Genomic DNA, 18967 nt, shown 5'->3' with positions numbered 1-18967 from the left:
TGCTGGGGGGCGGAGGGGTGTGGCCGGGCAGGGGGCTGGGCAGTACAGGCTGCGAGGGGAGGTGCTGGGGGATAAGGGGGTGTGGCCGGGCAGGGGGCTGGGCAGTACAGGCTGCGAGGGGAGGTGCTGGGGGATAAGGGGGTGTGGCCGGGCAGGGGGCTGGGCAGTACAGGCTGCGAGGGGAGGTGCTGGGGGATAAGTGGGTGTGGCCGGGCAGGGGGCTGGGCAGTACAGGCTGCGAGGGGAGGTGCTGGGGGATAAGGGGGTGTGGCCGGGCAGGGGGCTGGGCAGTACAGGCTGCGAGGGGAGGTGCTGGGGGATAAGTGGGTGTGGCCGGGCAGGGGGCTGGGCAGTACAGGCTGCGAGGGGAGGTGCTGGGGGATAAGGGGGTGTGGCCGGGCAGGGGGCTGGGCAGTACAGGCTGCGAGGAGAGGTGCTGGGGGATAAGGGGGTGTGGCCGGGCAGGGGGCTGGGCAGTACAGGCTGCGAGGGGAGGTGCTGGGGGATAAGGGGGTGTGGCCGGGCAGGGGGCTGGGCAGTACAGGCTGCGAGGGGAGGTGCTGGGGGATAAGGGGGTGTGGCCGGGCAGGGGGCTGGGCAGTACAGGCTGCGAGGGGAGGTGCTGGGGGATAAGGGGGTGTGGCCGGGCAGGGGGCTGGGCAGTACAGGCTGCGAGGGGAGGTGCTGGGGGATAAGGGGGTGTGGCCGGGCAGGGGGCTGGGCAGTACAGGCTGCGAGGGGAGGTGCTGGGGGATAAGGGGGTGTGGCCGGGCAGGGGGCTGGGCAGTACAGGCTGCGAGGGGAGGTGCTGGGGGATAAGAGGGTGTGGCCGGGCAGGGGGCTGGGCAGTACAGGCTGCGAGGGGAGGTGCTGGGGGATAAGGGGGTGTGGCCGGGCAGGGGGCTGGGCAGTACAGGCTGCGAGGGGAGGTGCTGGGGGATAAGGGGGTGTGGCCGGGCAGGGGGCTCGGCAGTACAGGCTGCGAGGGGAGGTGCTGGGGGATAAGGGGGTGTGGCCGGGCAGGGGGCTGGGCAGTACAGGCTGCGAGGAGAGGTGCTGGAGGGGCGTGGCCAGGCAGCGCTAGAGGGCGGGGTGCTAGGCCGCCTGGGGGAACTGCTGTCGCGGGGTAGGAGCGCTGAACATCCGGGCCGAAGAGTAGCCTGGAGCGAGCCGTTTCCGCTTCCGGTCCCAAGCACCTTTCTGTGTGCCGGAAGCGGAAGGGACAGTAGCGAGATGGCGGCTGCAGCGGAGGAGGCGGCCCCACCGGTCTGCGTGCTGGTGCTGGGCATGGCGGGCTCCGGGAAAACCACCCTGGTGCAGGTGAGGAGATTCGCGCTCCGCGTGAGGCGGGGGCTCCGCTTTCCGGGGGTGGGGGGACGGGAAAAGTGTGTGTGTGGGGGGGTCACTCACGTCACGTCACATCGCCCTCTCCTCCGCAGAGGCTCACCGCCCATCTGCACAGCCAGGGGCGCCCGCCCTACGTCATCAACCTGGACCCTGCGGTGCACGAGCTTCCGTTTCCTGCCAACATCGGTGAGTCGCTCGCTCCGCCCTCGGGCGGGTCTCGCGCTTTTCCTCACGTGCAGTTCGCTGTCTTCTCAGCGCTCTGCGGTGTCTGTGCGTCTTCGTTCAGAGCCGGACGCCGCGCCCAGGCGTGCACAGCTGTGCAGGGCACCATAGGGATGCCCTAAGTTTAGTGGTGCACTGTGTTATGCATAGGGATGGGACGTTAGGCAGCTACAGGCAGCACTAGCTCTGGTGGCCCATCTTTTGGCCCACCACAGGTTGTAAAGTAAAGCCATTGTGGAGAAACTAAATGATTTCTTTGCTTCAGTCTTCATGGCTGAGGTTGGGGAGAGTCCCGAATCTGCACCGTCCTTTGTGGGTAATGAATCTGAGGAGCTGTCCCGGATTGAAGTGTTGTTAGAGGAGGTTTTGGAACAGATAGAAAAACTTTGTTAACAAATCTCCGGGACCGGACGGCATTCATTCAAGGGTCCTAAAAGAACTCAATAGCTCAGCAATTTCCCATTTATCTGTCGTTTGTAACCTATCCTTTAAACCGTCTTCCGTACCTAATGACTGGAAGGTAGCCAACGTGACACCAATATTTAAAAAGGGCTCTAGAGGCCATCCTGGCAATTACAGACCGGTAAGTCTAACTTCAGTACCGGGCAAATTAGTCGAAACAATAGTGAAGAATAAAATTGTGAAGCATGTAGAAGAACATAATTTGTTGGACAAAAGTCAACATGGTTTCTGTAAAGGGAAATCCTGTCTTACTAATCTGTTAGAGTTCTTTGAAGGGGTTAACAAACATGCAGACAAGGGTGATCCAGTAGATATAGTATACTTGGATTTTCAGAAAGCCTTTGACAAGGTCCCTCACCAAAGGCTCTTGTGTAAATTACATGGCCATGGGATAAGAGGGAAGGTCCTTTCTTGGATTGAGAACTGGTTAAAAGACAGGAAACAAAGGGTAGGAATAAATGGTAAATTTTCAGATTGGAAAGGGGTAACTAGTGGTGTCTCCCAAGGATCAGTCCTGGGACCAATCCTCTTCAACTTATTCATAAATGATCTGGAGAAAGGGGTAAGCAGTGAGGTAGTAAAGTTTGCGGATGATACAAAACTGTTTAGGATAGTCACGACAGAAGCAGACTGTGAGGGACTCCAAGAAGATCTCACCAAACTGAGTGATTGGGCAACAAAATGGCAAAAGAAATTCAATGTGGATAAGTGTAAAGTAATGCACATTGGGGAAAAATAACCCCAACTATATGTACAGTATGATGGGGGCTAATTTGGCTACGACAAATCAGGAAAGAGATCTTGGAGTTATCGTGGACAGTTCTCTGAAAACTTCCACACAGTGTGCAGTGGCGGTCAAAAAGGCAAATAGGATGCTAGGAATTATTAGGAAAGGGATAGAAAATAAGACCCAGAATATCTTACTGCCCCTGTATAAAACTATGGTACTCCCACATCTTTAATACTGCGTACAGATGTGGTCTCCTCACCTCAGAAAAGATATTTTGGCCTTGGAAAGGGTTCACAAAAGGGCAACTAAAATGATTAGGGGTTTGGAACAGGTCCCATATGAGGAGAGGTTAAAGCGACTGGGACTTTTCAGTTTAGAAAAGAGGAGACTGAGGGAGGGATATGATAGAAGTATATAAAATCATGAGTGGTATGGAGAGGGCCAATAAAGAAAAGTTATTTATTAGTTCCCTAAATAGAAGAACTAGAGGACACCAAATGAAATTAAATGGGTAGCAGGTTTAAAACTAATAAAAGAAAGTTCTTCTTCACACAGCGTGTAGTCAGCCTGTGCAGCTCCTTGCCAGAGGAGGCGGTGAAGGCTAGGACTATAATAGAGTTTAAAGAGAAGCTAGATAATTTCATGGAGGTTAGGTCCATAAAAGGCTATTAGCCAGGGGATAAAATGGTGTTGTTGGCCTGTGTTTGTCAGAGGCTGGAGAGGGATGGCAGGAGACAAATCGCTTGATAAATGTCTTCAGTCCACCCTCTCTGGGGCACCTGGTGCTGGCCACTGTCGGCAGACAGGATGCTGGGCTAGATGGACCTTTGGTCTGACCCAGTACGGCTGTTCTTATGTGCCCAGCCACTGGCACTGCTCACTGTTTCCTTCTGGTCAGCTCCCCCGCCCCCCCCCCCCCCCTCGTATCTTTCAGCTAGCTCACAGCTTTACAGGGCCATTCCTGGGATGTTGGGACAATACCCCTCCCCCAAGTTCCAGGCTCTTGCACCCTGCTTGCACCCTCCATCCCCCTATTCCTTTCCCCAGTGCCCCTCCCCCATACTCTTGAGTGCAGTGCTGCAGTGGGAGCCTGCAAAATAGAATGAGGTGAGGCCCTGTTGCACCACTGCTTTCCATCAGTGAGTGTGGGAGTAGGCCTGACCCCTATTGTCAGCACCAGCCCGTCTCTCTTCCGCCCCCCCCCCCCCCCCCCATCCTCTGGGTTGCCCTGGGGCCTGTGTTTCTGCATCTCTATGATGTTTGGGGCCTAGCACAGAGTAGTTGCTGGGATGGCTCCACCTGTCCCCCTTCCTGTTCCCCCACTAACCTCTCCCTTGTTCCTGTCCCCCACAACTCCTCTTCTTCCTCCTCCCCACCACAGCCCTGAGCATAGTCACCCCACTGCAGAGGGCGCCACCCTCCCCCCCTTCCCCAGTGGGTGCTCTGGCTGCATAGAGCCCCACAAATGGTAAGGATAGCCATGGTTGGGGTGTTCTCATATTTGAGGAGTCTGAATGCTAATGTGGGGGTTTATTTAGGATAGATTAAGGGGGTATAATTAGGGAGAAATTGATTTTATTTATTTATTGCATTGCATTAGCAACCAGAAACTTTAATTAGGGTTGGAGCCCATTTTTCTGGTCATGGTGCAAATGCTCAGGTAAAGAGCTCCTGAAAAGCTTGCAGTCTAATTTGAGAAATGATATAACTGACCAGAGGTCAGAGAAGCTAACTGAGGTGTCTCAGAGTGGACTATAAAGAATGCAGAACCACTCCCCAAAACTAGCACTTATTTCAGTACTTAGATTCACCAAGCCAGCACAAAAGAGCTTCTATAATTCCTTACTGCTTACCCCAAAGATGAAACACAACTCCTTTAACTTAGCTTTTGGCATCAATCTAGACACCCAAGTCAAATAAAGTTTTGCCAGCCCTATAAGATGGGGCACATTACCTGCCAGGTCAATGAGTAATTCAGATCTTATCCAGATACGTGCTTACAGCTTATCTATTATATATTTCAAAGTTTAAGCAAAATGCAGGACAATGTAGCACTTTAAAGACTAACAAGATGGTTTATTAGATGATGAGCTTTCGTGGGCCAGACCCACTTCCTCAGATCAAATAGTGGAAGAAAGTAGTCACAACCATATATACCAAAGGATACAATTAAAAAAAAGTGAACAAATATGAAAAGGACAAATCACATTTTGTTCACTTTTTTTTAATTGTATCCTTTGGTATATATGGTTGTGACTACTTTCTTCCACTATTTGATCTGAGAAAGTGGGTCTGGCCCACGAAAGCTCATCATCTAATAAACCATCTTGTTAGTCTTTAAAGTGCTACATTGTCCTGCATTTTGCTTCAACTACCCCAGACTAACACGGCTACATTTCTATCATATTTCAAAGTTTGTCTGTCTGTCCAAGAACTTTTTAACAATAAGCTAGGGCCACCAAATTTGGTGCATCGCTTCCTCTTATAACTGAAAGCAAGGTAAGGGTTTGGTTGTCATGTCTGAAGCTCTCCCCCCATCTCCACTAGAATCATCTGGGGACACTTCTGACTGTTCCCATCCTTCATCAGAGATTAAGGGGAAAGTGCACAGTTTCTGATTTCTTCAGTCTGGTTGGGGTATCCAGGGGGCAGATAAACCTAGACCTGCCCCAGCCAGGGGATATGCACCCCTCCCCTAGCTGTGCCTGGTGCAACTGCAGTGTCCATGGAGCGGTGCTTCTCACCTGGCCCTAAGCTGCAGGAGGCAGTCCTCTCTCCCAGAACCATCCTGCATACTGAACCACTCATCCCTGGCCCTACCCCAGAGCATTAATTTAAATGAAACGTCTACATTTTCATTTTATTTTTCAAAAAACCAAATTGAGTTAAGGACCCAAGCAATGCCAGGTAAATCCTCTAGTTCTTATTAAACTAATACTCTCTCTATTCTTTTAAATAAGTAATGGTTAAGAGATCACCATACATACAGACATGATTACAGTTTTGAGATCAGATGCATAGTAGAGATGGTGAGCTTTGTAGTTGGAAAATGTTCTTATAGTCAGTCCATAGGTTATAGTCCAAAGTCCTTATTCAGTGTGATCCAAATGGGACTGGAGATCTCAGTAGTTTTCCCTGATGAAGCATCAAGCAGATCTGTAATAAAAAGGATCAAGACCCAGTGTTTGTTATGCAGTCGCAGGCTTCTTTTCACAGTTCAGAGTCTTTAGGTGAACAACAAGAAGTCCTGAAGATGTACTTTGTAAGCATCATTGGTAATTATCTACAACTATTAACATAAACAATTGCCTGTCATTTGCAGATTTGCTGTACAGTTCAAAGAGAGATAAATATAGTATAGACATTAACATAAGAATGGCCATACTGGGTCAGACCAAAGATACATCTATCCCAGTATCCTGTCTGCCAACAGTGGCCAATACCAGATGCCCCAGAGGGAGGGAACACAACAGGTGATCCCTCTTCTGTCCCCCATTCCTGGACAAACAGAGGCTAGGGACACGATTCCTACCCATACTGGCTAATAGCTGTTGATGTACCTAACCTCCATGAATCTACCTAGCTCTGGTGTCCCTAATGCGGTGCCCGCGGGCGCCATGGTGCCTGCAGGGGCATTTATGTGCGCCCGCCTAGTCTGCATTAGGCACACCCTAATGCAGGGGTGGACTGGCCCGGTGGGACAGAGCCACCGGGCTCCGGGAAAACCACCCTGGTGCAGGTGAGGAGTCTGCGATGGTACCTCTGAGGCACCACCAGCTACCTCCTCACCTCGCAGGATTCAGTTTGTCCTAGGTTGGTCCATTCCCAGTAAAGGAATCCCTTCTCCCACAGGGACCCGGCACCGCCCTGGCCGGCCAGAGCACTCAGCTTCTCTAAAGAGGGATCCCTGGGCAGCTCCATCTGGAACTCCGCTGCAGGGCTGGTGGTTATGGCCCCGGAGGGTTGTTCCTCAGTTCCTCCACCCTGGCCTGGAGGCTCCAGGCTGCTACTGTCTAGACCCGTGGTCCCCAACGTGGTGCCCGTGGATGCCATGGCACCCGCCGGGGCATTTATATGCGCCCGCCTAGTCTGCATTAGGCACACCCTAATGCAGGGGTGGACTGGCCTGGCGGGACAGAGCCACAGGGCTCCACATTCCTGCACAAGAGCCGGTAGGGGCGCTGCTGGCACAGCCCCGCCAGAAGACCCCACCGGGCTGAGGGACTCTGACAAGGAGGCCGGCAAGCTGACCCCGACTGGGGAAGGTACCAGGCCGGGGGAAGGGAAAGCGGGCATGGCTGCAAGAGGCGCGAGCATGCGCCGTCAACCCAGGTGGAGCCAGGGCTGCACCGGGGGTGAAGTCACGTCGGTGTGGCGTTGCGGCACCATTTTTTAAAACTGCCAGCTATGGATCGGGGAAGGAGGAGGAAGGAGATGTGCCGAGTGGGACGTGGGGGAGCAGAGCCTGGCTAGAGGAGGGACGGCGGTGAGCGCACCTGGTGGGGCGGTCGTTTTGTGATGGGCCGGGGCTATGAACACTGAGCGGCCCAGCTCCAGGTCCGGCACATGGTCTGGAGCCCAGGCTGCAGGGACTTCTGGGGCCTGATCGCAGCAGACTCCAGCCTTGCAAACTGGAAGGCAGAGGGGAGGGGAAGAATAGGGAAGAAACTTCCCCAGGTGTATATTCCATAAGTGTCATCTATAGGGTTTCATGAAGCTTTCTGTAATGTATTTGGCATTGACCACCGGCAGGTATGGATGACAGAAATATAGGAATTTTCATTTTAGTCTAGTTAGAATCATAGGGCTGGAAGAGACCTCAGGAGGTCGTGTCCAGTCCAGTTAAGTGGGGGAAACTAATGATGGGGAGAAAGGAATGATCTTGCGGTATGAAAAGAATGTGAACATGAGAGGACCTGGGGGGAGGGAGCTGAGGGGTGGTTGAAAAATGAAAAGGAAGTTTAGAAAATGAGTGAACACAGTGGACAAAGGGGCTGTGTCTAGACTGCATCCCTTTTTCGTAAAAGGGATGCAAATTAGACATATCGCAATTGCAAATGAAGCAGGGATTTAAACCCTGCCCGCTTCATTAGCATAAAAATGGCTGCCGCTTTTTTCCGGCACAGAGTTTTGCTGGAAAAAGCGCCAGTCTAGACGTGGATCTTTCGGGAAAATAAAGCCTTTTCCGAAAGATCCCTTATCCATCTTGAAATGGCCCTCTTGATCCCTTAAAATGAGGGATAAGGGATCTTTCGGAAAAGGTTTTATTTTCTGAAAGATCTGCGTCTAGATTGGCACTTTTTTCCGGCAAAGCTCCGAATCGAAAAAAGCGGCAGCCATTTTTATGGGGGGGATTTAAATCCCCGCTTCATTTGCAATTACGATATGTCTAATTTGCATCCCTTTTACGAAAAAGGGATGCAGTCTAGACACAGCCAGGGAGTGATTGTAGTGAAAGGTCTGCAGTGCAAGATGAAAGGTGAGTTCACAGGATTACAAGCAAACAGTACAGTAGAGAAATATGCATTATGGTGGATCGCCTCACTGTTCAGGTAAATGCACATATTTTGTTCACCATTGTATCTGGATGTAGCTCTTCTGACAACACATGTAGTCCAAATGGTGACTGGCAAACATGTAAACTTTTGGTGGTCTCGTATTGATTTGTTGCTTTTCAAATGTGGTGCAGTTGGAACATACGGCTAGTGTTGCTGAAGCATTAAAGTCCACTGTGAAACTAGTCTCACGTATACTGGCTTCCTTCATTTTGAGGCAGGGAGGGTGAATGCTTAGACCTGAGGAACTGTGTTCCTCTTCTAATTCTAAAACTATAACTTATTCAGTTTATTCCTTTTTTCTTTTCTAGATATCAGAGACACCGTGAAGTACAAAGAAGTTATGAAACAGTATCCTTTCCATGGCTTAATATTACCTGTGCATACTCAACTCCTACAGACATGAACTGTCATCTCTGTACACTGAAGAAAACAGAGCTGTGGATTGGGGTTGTGCATACTTCAAGGCTGCGTCTAGACTGGCATGATTTTGCGCAAATACTTTTAACGGAAAAGTTTTTCCGTTAAAAGTATTTGCCCAAGAGAGCATCTATACTGGCATGTGCCTTTGAGCAAAAGATCTGATTTTGCTCAAAAGCATCCGTGCCAGTGTAGATGCTGTCTTGCGCAAGAAAGCTCCAGTGGCCATTTTAGCCATCGGGCTTTCTTGCGCAAGAAATTAACATTGCTGTCTACACTGGCCCTCTTGTGCAAGAGGGCTTATCCCTGAGCGGGAGCGTCAGAGTATTTGCATAAGAACTACTGATTTTGTACATTACAAAGTCAGTGTTCTTGCGCAAATACTCGCAGCAAGATTTTGCGCAAAAGCAGTCGCTTTTGCGTAAAATCATGCCAGTCTAAATGCACCCTAAATGTAGCCAGAGAGTTAGAATTTAAGCCAGGATATGGTGGACTGGGGTTGGTTGGGAAGCAAGGGCCTTGATCTGCTTGTTGGCTGCTTCTGGGATTTGACATTAGAATGAGTCTATGTAAAAAGGCCTGCATTCCATGTAGGACATATGTTTCCTTCCTGTAGTAATGTGCCCTTTGATCTACAGTTGCAGTTTTGGAGAATGAAGAGTTGCTCTTTGTGCCAGTGATTTTTGTGTCCAGTTAATTGCTTCTGTCCCATTGCTTTTGAGAGGGTATAGATTTGCTTCTTTGGTATGTCACCCATCAACTTTCTCAGATATATCTGCAAATCCAATTCTGTTTTTGTAATTCCCCTCTTTTCCCCAAAACCCTCCTAATTGTTCATAGTGAGGGAGACAAAGCAGTTTTTGCAGAATGTAAGCATTAGGTGTTCACTTTGAGTTCTGAAGAAACTCAAATGTGAAATTGCAGAGCTACTAGCTGTAGTTTGTAACATATTTAATTAAATTAGCTTCTGTACCAGTTGATTGGAGGTTAACTCTATGATACCAGATTTTTTTTAAAAAAGGGCTGGTAAGCATGACTTCATTTCTGGGCAAACAGGCTGAAACTATAGTAAAGAACACAATTGTCAGACAGAGATCAACAAAAGTTGTTGGGGTCAGTTCTGTATGGTTCATATAAGGGGAAATCATTTAACACCAATCTACTATTCTTTCATCAAGCATGTGGAAAAGGATGATGCAGAAAATATTGTGTACTTACATTTTCAGAAAGCCTTTGACAAGGTCCCTCACCAAAGACGCTTAAGTAAATGTAATCTGTCGTGCTATAAGAGGTCCTCTCATGAATTCATAATTGCTTAAAAGATAGGAAACAAAGGGTAGGAATAAATGGTCAGTTTTAGGAGTGGAGAGGGGAAAATAGTGGTGGTCTCAAGGGTCAGTTCTGGGATTTGGGGGGAGGGGGCGGGGCGGGGGAGAATAAAAAGTGTGTGCGCAAAATTTGCAAATCATAGAACTGGAAGGGTCCTCGAGGTAATTGAGTCCAGTCCCCTGCCCTCACAGCAGGACCAAGCACTTTCTAGATCAGTCCTGACAGGTGTCTGTCTAATCTGCTCTTAAATACCTCCTTTGCGGGAGATTTCACAATCTTCCTACACAATTTATTTCAGTGTTTTACCACCTGACAGGAAGCTTTTCCTAATGTCCAACCTAAATCTCCCTTAATGAGCTTAAATTGCATCACTTCTTGTCCTAACCTCAGAGGCCAAGGAGAACAATTTTTCTCCCTCTTCCTTGTAACACCCTTTTAGATACAGGCAGTCCCTGACTTATGCGGATCCGACTTATGTCGGATCCACAGTTACGAACGGGGCTGCCCTGGAGGACACGGACTGCAGGACCTCGTGGTCCTGCCGCCCGTGTACTCCGGGGCTTTCTCCGCGTCTCCCTGGTCTGCAGACCAGGAAGATGCAGAGCAAAGCCGCAGGGGGGCTCGGGCAGCGAGGCAGCCCAGGCATGCCTGGGCTGCCTCGCTGCCGGCTTCCCCGAGGCTTTGCAAAGCCGCGGGGGGGCTGAGGCAGTCCAGACGCCCTGCGGCTGTCCTGCTGCTGGCGTCCTCAGAGGCTTTGCTCCCCGTCTCCCTGGCAGACCAGAGAGACGGGAAGCAAAGCCGTGGAGGACCCAGGTGGCGGGATCGTGGTGCGTCTCGGTCTGCCGCCCGCGTCTTCCTGGTCTGCTGGGGTGAGGGGGGGCGCAGCTAGTACGCCCCCCCCTCCCAGCAGACTAGGCTTTTCTCCAGACGCCTGTGGCAGAGCAGCTGGGGCGCTGCTGGTTGGTCCTGCGGCGCCGCTCTGGGCACTACTGGACCAACCCGGCAGCACCCCAGCTGCTCTGCTCCAGGCGTCCTGATTCAGCCGCTGCTGGTCAGTTTCAGCAGCGGCTGAATCAGGACGCCTGGGGCAGAGCAGATGGGGTGCTGCTGGGTTGGTCCAGTAGCACCCAGGAGCGGCGCTACTGGAGCAACCCAGCAGCACCCCAGCTGCTCTGCCCCAGGCGTCCCCAAGTCAGCTTCTGCTGAAACTGACCAGCGCTGACTACAGGAAGCCTGAGGCAGAGTTGCTCTGCCCCGGGCTTCCTGGAATCAGCTGCTGATCAGTTTCAGCAGCAGCTGACTTGGGGATGCCTGGGGTTCTTAAGTTGATTCTGTATGTAAGTCAGAACTGGCGGTCAGTTTCAGCAGCGGCTGAATCTGGACGCCAGTTCCTACTTACATACAGATTCAACTTAAGAACAAACCTACAGTCCCTATCTTGTACGTAACCCGGGGACTGCCTGTACTTAAACTCTTATCATGTGCCCTCTGTCATCTTTTTTCTAAACTAAACAAGCCCAATTCTTTCAGTCTTCCCTCATAGCTCATGTTTTCTATACCTTAATCATTTTGATTACTCTTCTCTGCACTTTCTCCAATTTTTCCACATCTTTCTTGAAATGTGGTGTCCAGAACAGGGCAGAATACTCTAATGAAGGCCTATTCAGCAGAGTAGTGCGGAAGAATGACTTCTCATTTCTTGCCTCCAATGCTTTTGTTAGTGCATCATCTGTGCTCTGCTGTGTTAGTTTCCCAATATGTATCTGGATAGTTAAGTCACCTATCACTACCAAGTCCTGTGCTTTGGATGCTTTTGTGAGTTGTTTAAAAAAAGCCTCATCTACCTCTTCTGCCTGGGTAGGTGGGCTGTAGTGGATCCTTAGCATGACATCACCCTTATTTTTTACTCCTTTTTAACCTAACCCAGAGACTTTCCACATCTGTCTTTTATGTCCATTTCCACCTCAGTCCAAGTGTGTACACTTTTAATATACGAGGCAACACCATCTTTTTTCCCTGCCTCTTCCCTATGCAAGCTGTACTCTGGTATACCAATATTCCAGTCGTGTGTATTATCCCACCAAGTCTCTGTGATATCAACTATGTCATAGTTGTGTTTATTTATTAGGACATAGTGTTCTTCCTGCTTATTACCTATACTTCTTGCATTTGTATAAAGGCATCTAAGATACTGATTTGATTTTTTTTTTTTTCCTTCCAAGTTCTGCCTTGTCCCTCCTTTATCTCGGCTATTATAGCCCATGGTCCCTCCTATTTCTGACCCATCTCCCAGGTCTCCATGTTTTTCACTTACTTGTGGGCTTTGGTCACCTGCCCCCATTGAACCTAGTTTAAAGCCCTCCTCACTAGGTTATCCAGTCTGTGTCCAAATACTGTCTTCCTCTTCCTTAAAAGGTGAACCCCATCTCTGTTTGGCAGTCCTTCTTGGAACAGCATCCCATGGTCAAGGAAACCAAAACTCTCTTGGCAACACCATCTTTGCAGCCAGGCGTTCACCTCCAGGATGCACTTATCTCTGCCTGGGACCCTACCTTTGACAAGAAGGATTGAAGAGAGAACCACCTACTCTCCAAACTCTTATCAGCTGTACACCTAGAGCCCTGTTGTCACTCTTGTTCTGTTCAAGGTCATACCTTGCAGTATCACTTGTGCCACATGGATGAGTAGCATGGGGTAGAAGGCTGGATAATTCTCAACAATGCCTCCGTAATGTTTTGGATATGGACCCCTGGCAGGCACCATACTTCCCGAGATGACACGTTAAGGTGGCAGATGCATGTCTCTGTCCTCCTCAGAAGAGAATCTCTGACTACCACTACCCTACGTTTCCTCCTTGCAGTGGTGGCTGCAGACCTTCCAGCCTTGGGGGTACAAGGCTTCTCTTCTGCTTTAGGGGGTAATTCCTTATCTCCTGTATCCAGAACAGCATAATGGGCCTACAGAACTACGGAGGGAGGGTTGGGAGCAGTGGTGTAGCACTGCCCACTGCCAGAAATGACAGCTGCCTGTACTGCCCCCACAACTAAGCCATCTGCTCCTCCACCAGTGGTGTGTAAGCAGCCTTTTGTGATGGGATAGCTTCCTCAGCAGTCTCTACATGAATACTATCCTGGAATTCCTCAGTCAAATGCACTTCAGCCTAGCTACCTCCTTCTGTAGCTGTCCCACCTGCTTCCTGAGAGATTCCACAAGCCAGCATCTTTCACATTGGATGGTCTCCCCAGCTTGCAATTCCCAGTAAGTGGGAATTGCAAGCCACAGTCCCTGAAAAAACCATACCATGGTCACGTGGTCTGTCTTGCTACAGACTCAGGTGGAGGAGACAAACAGCGCTGGCACAGGTTTTGCAGGTCTTCCTAACCATATTAGGATTCCCTCTCAAACTCCCCTGTCTGTAGTCTGCTGTCCACTTTGCTGTCCTGGTCGCTCTGCCTCTGGCTTCTAAAGCCCACTGACCTAGGTCAGGCCTACTCCCTTGTTAGCCACACAGCGGGAGGCTGATCAAAAGTAATCAAGGGAACAAAAGATCAAAATGATACAAAACTACTCGAGAGCTAAGTCCAAAGCAGGCTGCAAAGAGCTACAGAGGGAAAACTGGTGACTGGGCAACCAAATGATAGATAAAATTCATGTTGATAAATACAAAGTAACGTACATTGGAAAACATCCCAACTATACATATAAAATGATGGAATTTAAATTAGTTTTTACCACTCAAAGATCTTGGAGGCATTGTGGATTGTTCTCTGAAAACACTCATTATGCAGTGGTAGTCAAAGCTAACAGAATCCAAGAAACCATTAGGAATGACTGATAAGCCAGAAATTATCATATTTCAATTAACAGGGCTTGCCAAGCGGCGGCGAGCCCCACTCGCCAGCTGCGCAGTTCTGCAAGCTGCGTATGTGCAGATTGCGTGGCGCCAGCTGTGCCAGCTTGTAGTCTACTCACCATGGGTGAGTAGATTACGTGATTTGTCGAGCCCTGGCAATTAGAAAAGGTCAACAAAACGATTAGTGGCAGGGAACAGCTTCCATATGAGATGAGCTTAATATAAGACCTGAACTTCTCAGCCTGGGAAAGATGCAACTAAGGGGATATAATTTGAGGTCTATAAATCATGTCAAATCTGCAAAAGCAACAAGGAGTCCTGTGGCACCTTATAGACTAACAGATTTATTGGAGCATAAGCTTTCATGGGCAAAGACCCACTTTGTCAGATGCATGTTGTAACAGTCATGTAACAAATCTGTCGAGATATTGGGACATAGACCAAATACAAAATTTCTCTGCCACTGTTAGCAGCTACATACTTAAAACATTTCTAAGCGTGGTCATTATCCCTGCTCCATTGTAACAAAGTGGACAGAAGAATGGTTAGGAAACATAACCCAGTGAAGAGAGCACTGGACTGGGACTATTCCTACCTCTGGCCTGCTGGATGGATTTGGGCAAGTCACTTCACCTCTCTGTTTCTCATTATGGGGATTACCATGTAAAATTCTTTGCAATCTGAGGGGAAACTCTGTCCTTTCCTATTATTTATTTGGTTGCATCATCTAGGAAACTAGATTATAAACTCTCCAGGGCAGAGGCTTTGTCTTTTACTTGTCACTAACTAGTACATTTCTATAACCTGCTTTCCTGAGCTGTGTGTCCAGATATGGTTTGGGCCCTAATGGTGGAATAGTGACATCTCTCAATCTCTTTGCCACAAGATTTGACCAGGTAACAATTTCTTTGTGCTTATTATATGAGGCTGTGTTGTATGGTAGTAAGAGGCAGCACATTGCTTATAAGCCAGTTTCAAAGTCTTCCACCTCTGCAGTTCCACAGGGCATAGCTTCACTGAGAAGAGAAGTTAGAAGCTGCAATAAAAAGTAGTTGCTTTGAGGCAGGGTAAGTGCGGTTTGTGGCATTTAAATCATATATCTAGTTAATTGACTAAAATGTTAAATTGAGTTTGATCCAATTATTTGTTGCTGTGAAAATAAAATATTCTAGGGATACACACTGGAAGACTACATCTACACTGCAGCAGAAAGTTGACTTTAAAATATGCAACTCTGGCTATGTGAATAATGTAGCTGGAGTCTATGTATCTTATGTCGAGTTACCACAGGATCATAGTATGCTAGAACTGGAGGGGAACTTGAGATGATCAAGTCCAGGCCCCTGCCCTCCTGGTAGGACCAAGCACCACCTAGATCAGGTGTGGTTTGGGTTTGTGGGGATCAACATGCAGCCCGCAGGTGGGATCCTTTGAACATGGCCTCCACTGGGAACATGCTCCACAACGGCAAGGCATCTCCCAGGCGGGGTGAGCATTGAAAGATGCCAGTGGATGGGCTGGCTGGAACAGATGGGTACAGGGTGTTGGCATTTCTAGCTCCTAGAGAGGAGGTGCCAGGAGCACCAGGGCATTGTGGGAAGTTCTGGCTGCTTAGCCTTGTGAGCAGAACCTGAGGTGCGCTGACTGGCTCTCGCTGACCACGTTTTAGTCCGTTGTTGTGGCTGGGCAGCCCTGCCTCTATCCCACATGGAGTGATGGACTCCCGCATGGAGACATCAGCCCTGCTGGGAATTCAGGACAGGGATCCTGGGCACCCGTCCTTTTTTGTCTCTTGTGTTTAGTTTGACTCCCCTAGGTCTGCCGCCTGCAGGTTGGAGTGCTCTGACTTGGAAACTTTTCTTTTTAGGGTAAAATCACTCTAAGAAACTCATAACCTGAAGCTTCAAGCTAAACACCTAAAACACTAGTCTACAATTTTTTTTAAATAAGCATTAAAAATGACAACAGACTCTTGTTGGATGAACACAAGGTTTTGAACCCTGTTTGGGAGATGGAATTTGCTTTTGCAGAGAAATGAAAAACCAATGTATCTCAAAGTTCACAATTCTAAGGGAGGGTAGAAAGGGGAACAGCAAAATAGCAACAATGGATTTCGGGAAGGCGGATATTGGTAAGCTCAGAGAGCTGATAGGTAAGGTCCCATGGGAATCAAGACTGAGGGGAAAAACAACTGAGGAGAGTTGGCAGTTTTTCAAAGGGACATTATTAAGTGCCCAAAAGCATGCTTTTCTGCTGTGTCGAAAAGATAGAAAATATGGCAAAAGACCGCCTTGGCTTAACCACAAGATCTTGCATGATCTAAAAATAAAAAAGGAGTCCTGTAAAAAATGGAAAATAGGACAAATTACAAAGGATGAATATAGGCAAACAATTCAGGAATGCAGGGACAAGATTAGAAAGGCAAAGGCACAAAATGAGCTCAAACTAGCTATGGGAATAAAGGGAAACAAGAAGACTTTTTATAAATACATTAGAAGCAAGAGGAAGACCAAGGAGAGGGTAGGCCCACTGGTCAGTGAGGAGGGAGAAACAGTACAGGCAGTCCCCAGGTTACGTACAAGATAGGGACTATAGGTTTATTCTTAAGTTGAATCTGTATGTAAGTTGGAACTGGCGTCCAGATTCAGTCGCTGCTGAAACTGATCAGCGGCTGATTCCAGGAAACCCGGGGCAGGGGCTTCCTGTAGTCAGCCACTGGTCAGTTTCAGCAGCGGCTGACTTGGGGACGCCTGGGGCAGAGCAGCCGGGGTGCTGCTGGGTTGGTCTAGTAGCGCTGCCACTCCTCGACGCTACTGGACCAACCCGGCAGCACCCAAGCTGCTCTGCCCTAGGCGTCCTGATTCAGCCGCTGCTGAAACTGACCAGCAGTGGCTGAATCAGGACGCCTGGGGCAGAGCAGCTGGGGTGCTGCCGGGTTGGTCCAGTAGCGCCCAGAGCGGCACTACGGGACCAACCAGCAGCACCCCAGCTGCTGTACCACAGGCGTCCGGAGCAAAGCCGCGGAGCACGGGGGCAGCGGGACAGCCCAGACGCGCCGTGGCTGTCCTGCTGCCCTCGGGCTCCGCGGCTTTGCTCTGCTTTGCTCCCCGTCTCCCTGGTCTGCAGACCAGGGAGACAGGGAGCAAAGCAGAGCAAAGCCAAGGAGCACGCGGTCAGCAGACAGCCCAGACGCGTCTGGGCTGTCCGCTGCCCGCGTGCTCCGCCACTTTGCTTCCTCTCCCTGGTCTGCTGGAGACCAGGGAGACGGGCCCCGTTTGTAACTGCGGATCCGATGTAAGTTGGATCCGTGTAACTCGGGGACTGCCTGTAACAGGAAACTTGGAAATGGCAGAGATGCTTAATGACTTCTTTGTTTCGGTCTTCACTGAGAAGTCTGAAGGAATGCCTAACATAGTGAATGCTAGTGGGGAAGGGGGTAGGTTTAGAAGGTAAAATAAAAAAGGAACAAGTTAAAAATTACCTAGAAAAGTTAGATGCCTGCAAGTCGCCAGGGCCTGATGAAATGCATCCTAGAATACTCAAGGAGCTGATAGAGGAGGTATTTGAGCCTCTAGCTATCATCTTTGGAAAATCATGGGAGACAGGAGAGATTCCAGAAGACTGGAAAAGGGCAAATATAGTGTCCATTTATAAAAAGGGAAACAAGAACAACCCAGGAAACTACAGGCCAGTTAGAAGATAATGGAGCAAGTAATTAAGGAAACCATCTGTAAACACTTGGAAGGTGGCAAGGTGAAAGGGAACAGCCAGCATGGATTTGTAAAGAACAAATCATGTCAAACCAATCTGATAGTTTTCTCTGATAGGATAACGAGCCTTGTGGATAAGGGAGAAGTGGTGGATGTGGCATACCTAGACTTTAGTAAGGCATTTGATACGGTCTCGCATTATATTCTTATCGGTAAACTAGGCAAATACAACTTAGATGGGGCTACTATAAGGTGGGTGCATAACTGGCTGGATAACCACACTCAGAGTAGTTATTAATGGTTCACAATCCTGCTGGAAAGGTATAACAAGTGGGGTTCCACAGGGGTCTGTTTTGGGACCGGCTCGGTTCAATATCTTCATCAACAATTTAGATATTGGCATAGAAAGTACGCTTATTAAGTTTGCAGATACCAAGCTGGGAGGGGTTGCGACTGCTCTGGAGGATAGGATCATAATTCAAAATAATCTGGACAAATTGGAGAAATGGTCTGAGGTAAACAGGATGAAGTTTAATAAAGTCAAATGCAAAGTGCTCCACTTAGGAAGGAACAATCAGTTCCATACATACAAGATGGGAAGCGAGTGTCTAGGAAGGAGCATGGCGGAAAAGGATCTAGGGGTCATAGTGGACCACAAGCTGAATATGAATCAGCAGCATGATTCTGGGATGCATTAACAGGTGTGTTGTGAGCAAGACACGAGAAGTCATTCTTCCGCTCTACTCTGTGCTGATTAGGCCTCAGTTGGAGTATTGTGTCCAGTTCTAGGCACCGCATTTCAAGAAATATGTGGAGAAATTGGAGAGGGTCCAGGGAAGAGCAACAAGAATGATTAAAGGTCTAGAGAACATGACCTGTGAAGGAAGGCTGAAAGAATTGGGTTTGTTTAGTCTGGAAAAGAGAAGATTGAGGGGGGACATGATAGCAGTTTTCAGGTATCTAAAAGGGTGTTATAAGGAGGAGGGAGAAAACTTGTTCATCTTGGCCTCTCAGGATAGAACAAGAAGCAGTGGGCTTAAACTGCAGCAAGGGAGGTTTAGGTTGGACATTAGGAAAAGTTCCTAACTGTCAGGGTAGTCAAACACTGGAATAAATTGCCCAGGGAGGTTGTAGAATCCCCATCTCTGGGGATATTTAAGAGTAGATTAGATAAATGTCTATCAGGGATGATCTAGACCGTATTTGGTCCTGCCATGAGGGCAGGGGAGTAGACTCGATGACCTCTCGAGGTCCCTTCCGGTCCTAGTATTCTATGATTCTTTGTCAAAAGACTTATTGCTGTGTTAAATAAAACAAACCTGCAATGGCACCATGAATC

At 48.9% G+C, this 18967-nt stretch overlaps 1 protein-coding gene across 4 annotated transcripts in view; it reads left to right on the top strand.

Moving 5' to 3' along the window:
• Window positions 1-1115: 1115 nt before the first annotated feature.
• GPN1 (GPN-loop GTPase 1) overlaps window positions 1116-18967 on the top strand; it is a 93385-nt gene continuing 75533 nt past the window's right edge. Inside the window, exons 1-4 of one of the 4 annotated variants that reach the window (XM_075916266.1) lie at window positions 1116-1320; window positions 1440-1533; window positions 8628-8667; window positions 14748-14814. In XM_075916266.1, the coding sequence (XP_075772381.1) occupies window positions 1234-1320; window positions 1440-1533; window positions 8628-8667; window positions 14748-14814 (288 nt within the window). In that variant the 5' untranslated portion in view covers window positions 1116-1233. The remainder of the gene's footprint in view (window positions 1321-1439; window positions 1534-8627; window positions 8668-14747; window positions 14815-18967) is intronic. The other 3 variants (XM_075916265.1, XR_012899290.1, XM_075916264.1) reach the window with 3 other exon arrangements.

The sequence above is a fragment of the Pelodiscus sinensis genome, unplaced genomic scaffold (genome assembly GCF_049634645.1).
Source record: "Pelodiscus sinensis isolate JC-2024 unplaced genomic scaffold, ASM4963464v1 ctg80, whole genome shotgun sequence".
NCBI classification, from domain to species: Eukaryota; Metazoa; Chordata; order Testudines; family Trionychidae; genus Pelodiscus; species Pelodiscus sinensis.
Note: the sequence above shows the minus strand (reverse complement) of the source record. Positions and strands in the feature narration are given on the sequence as shown.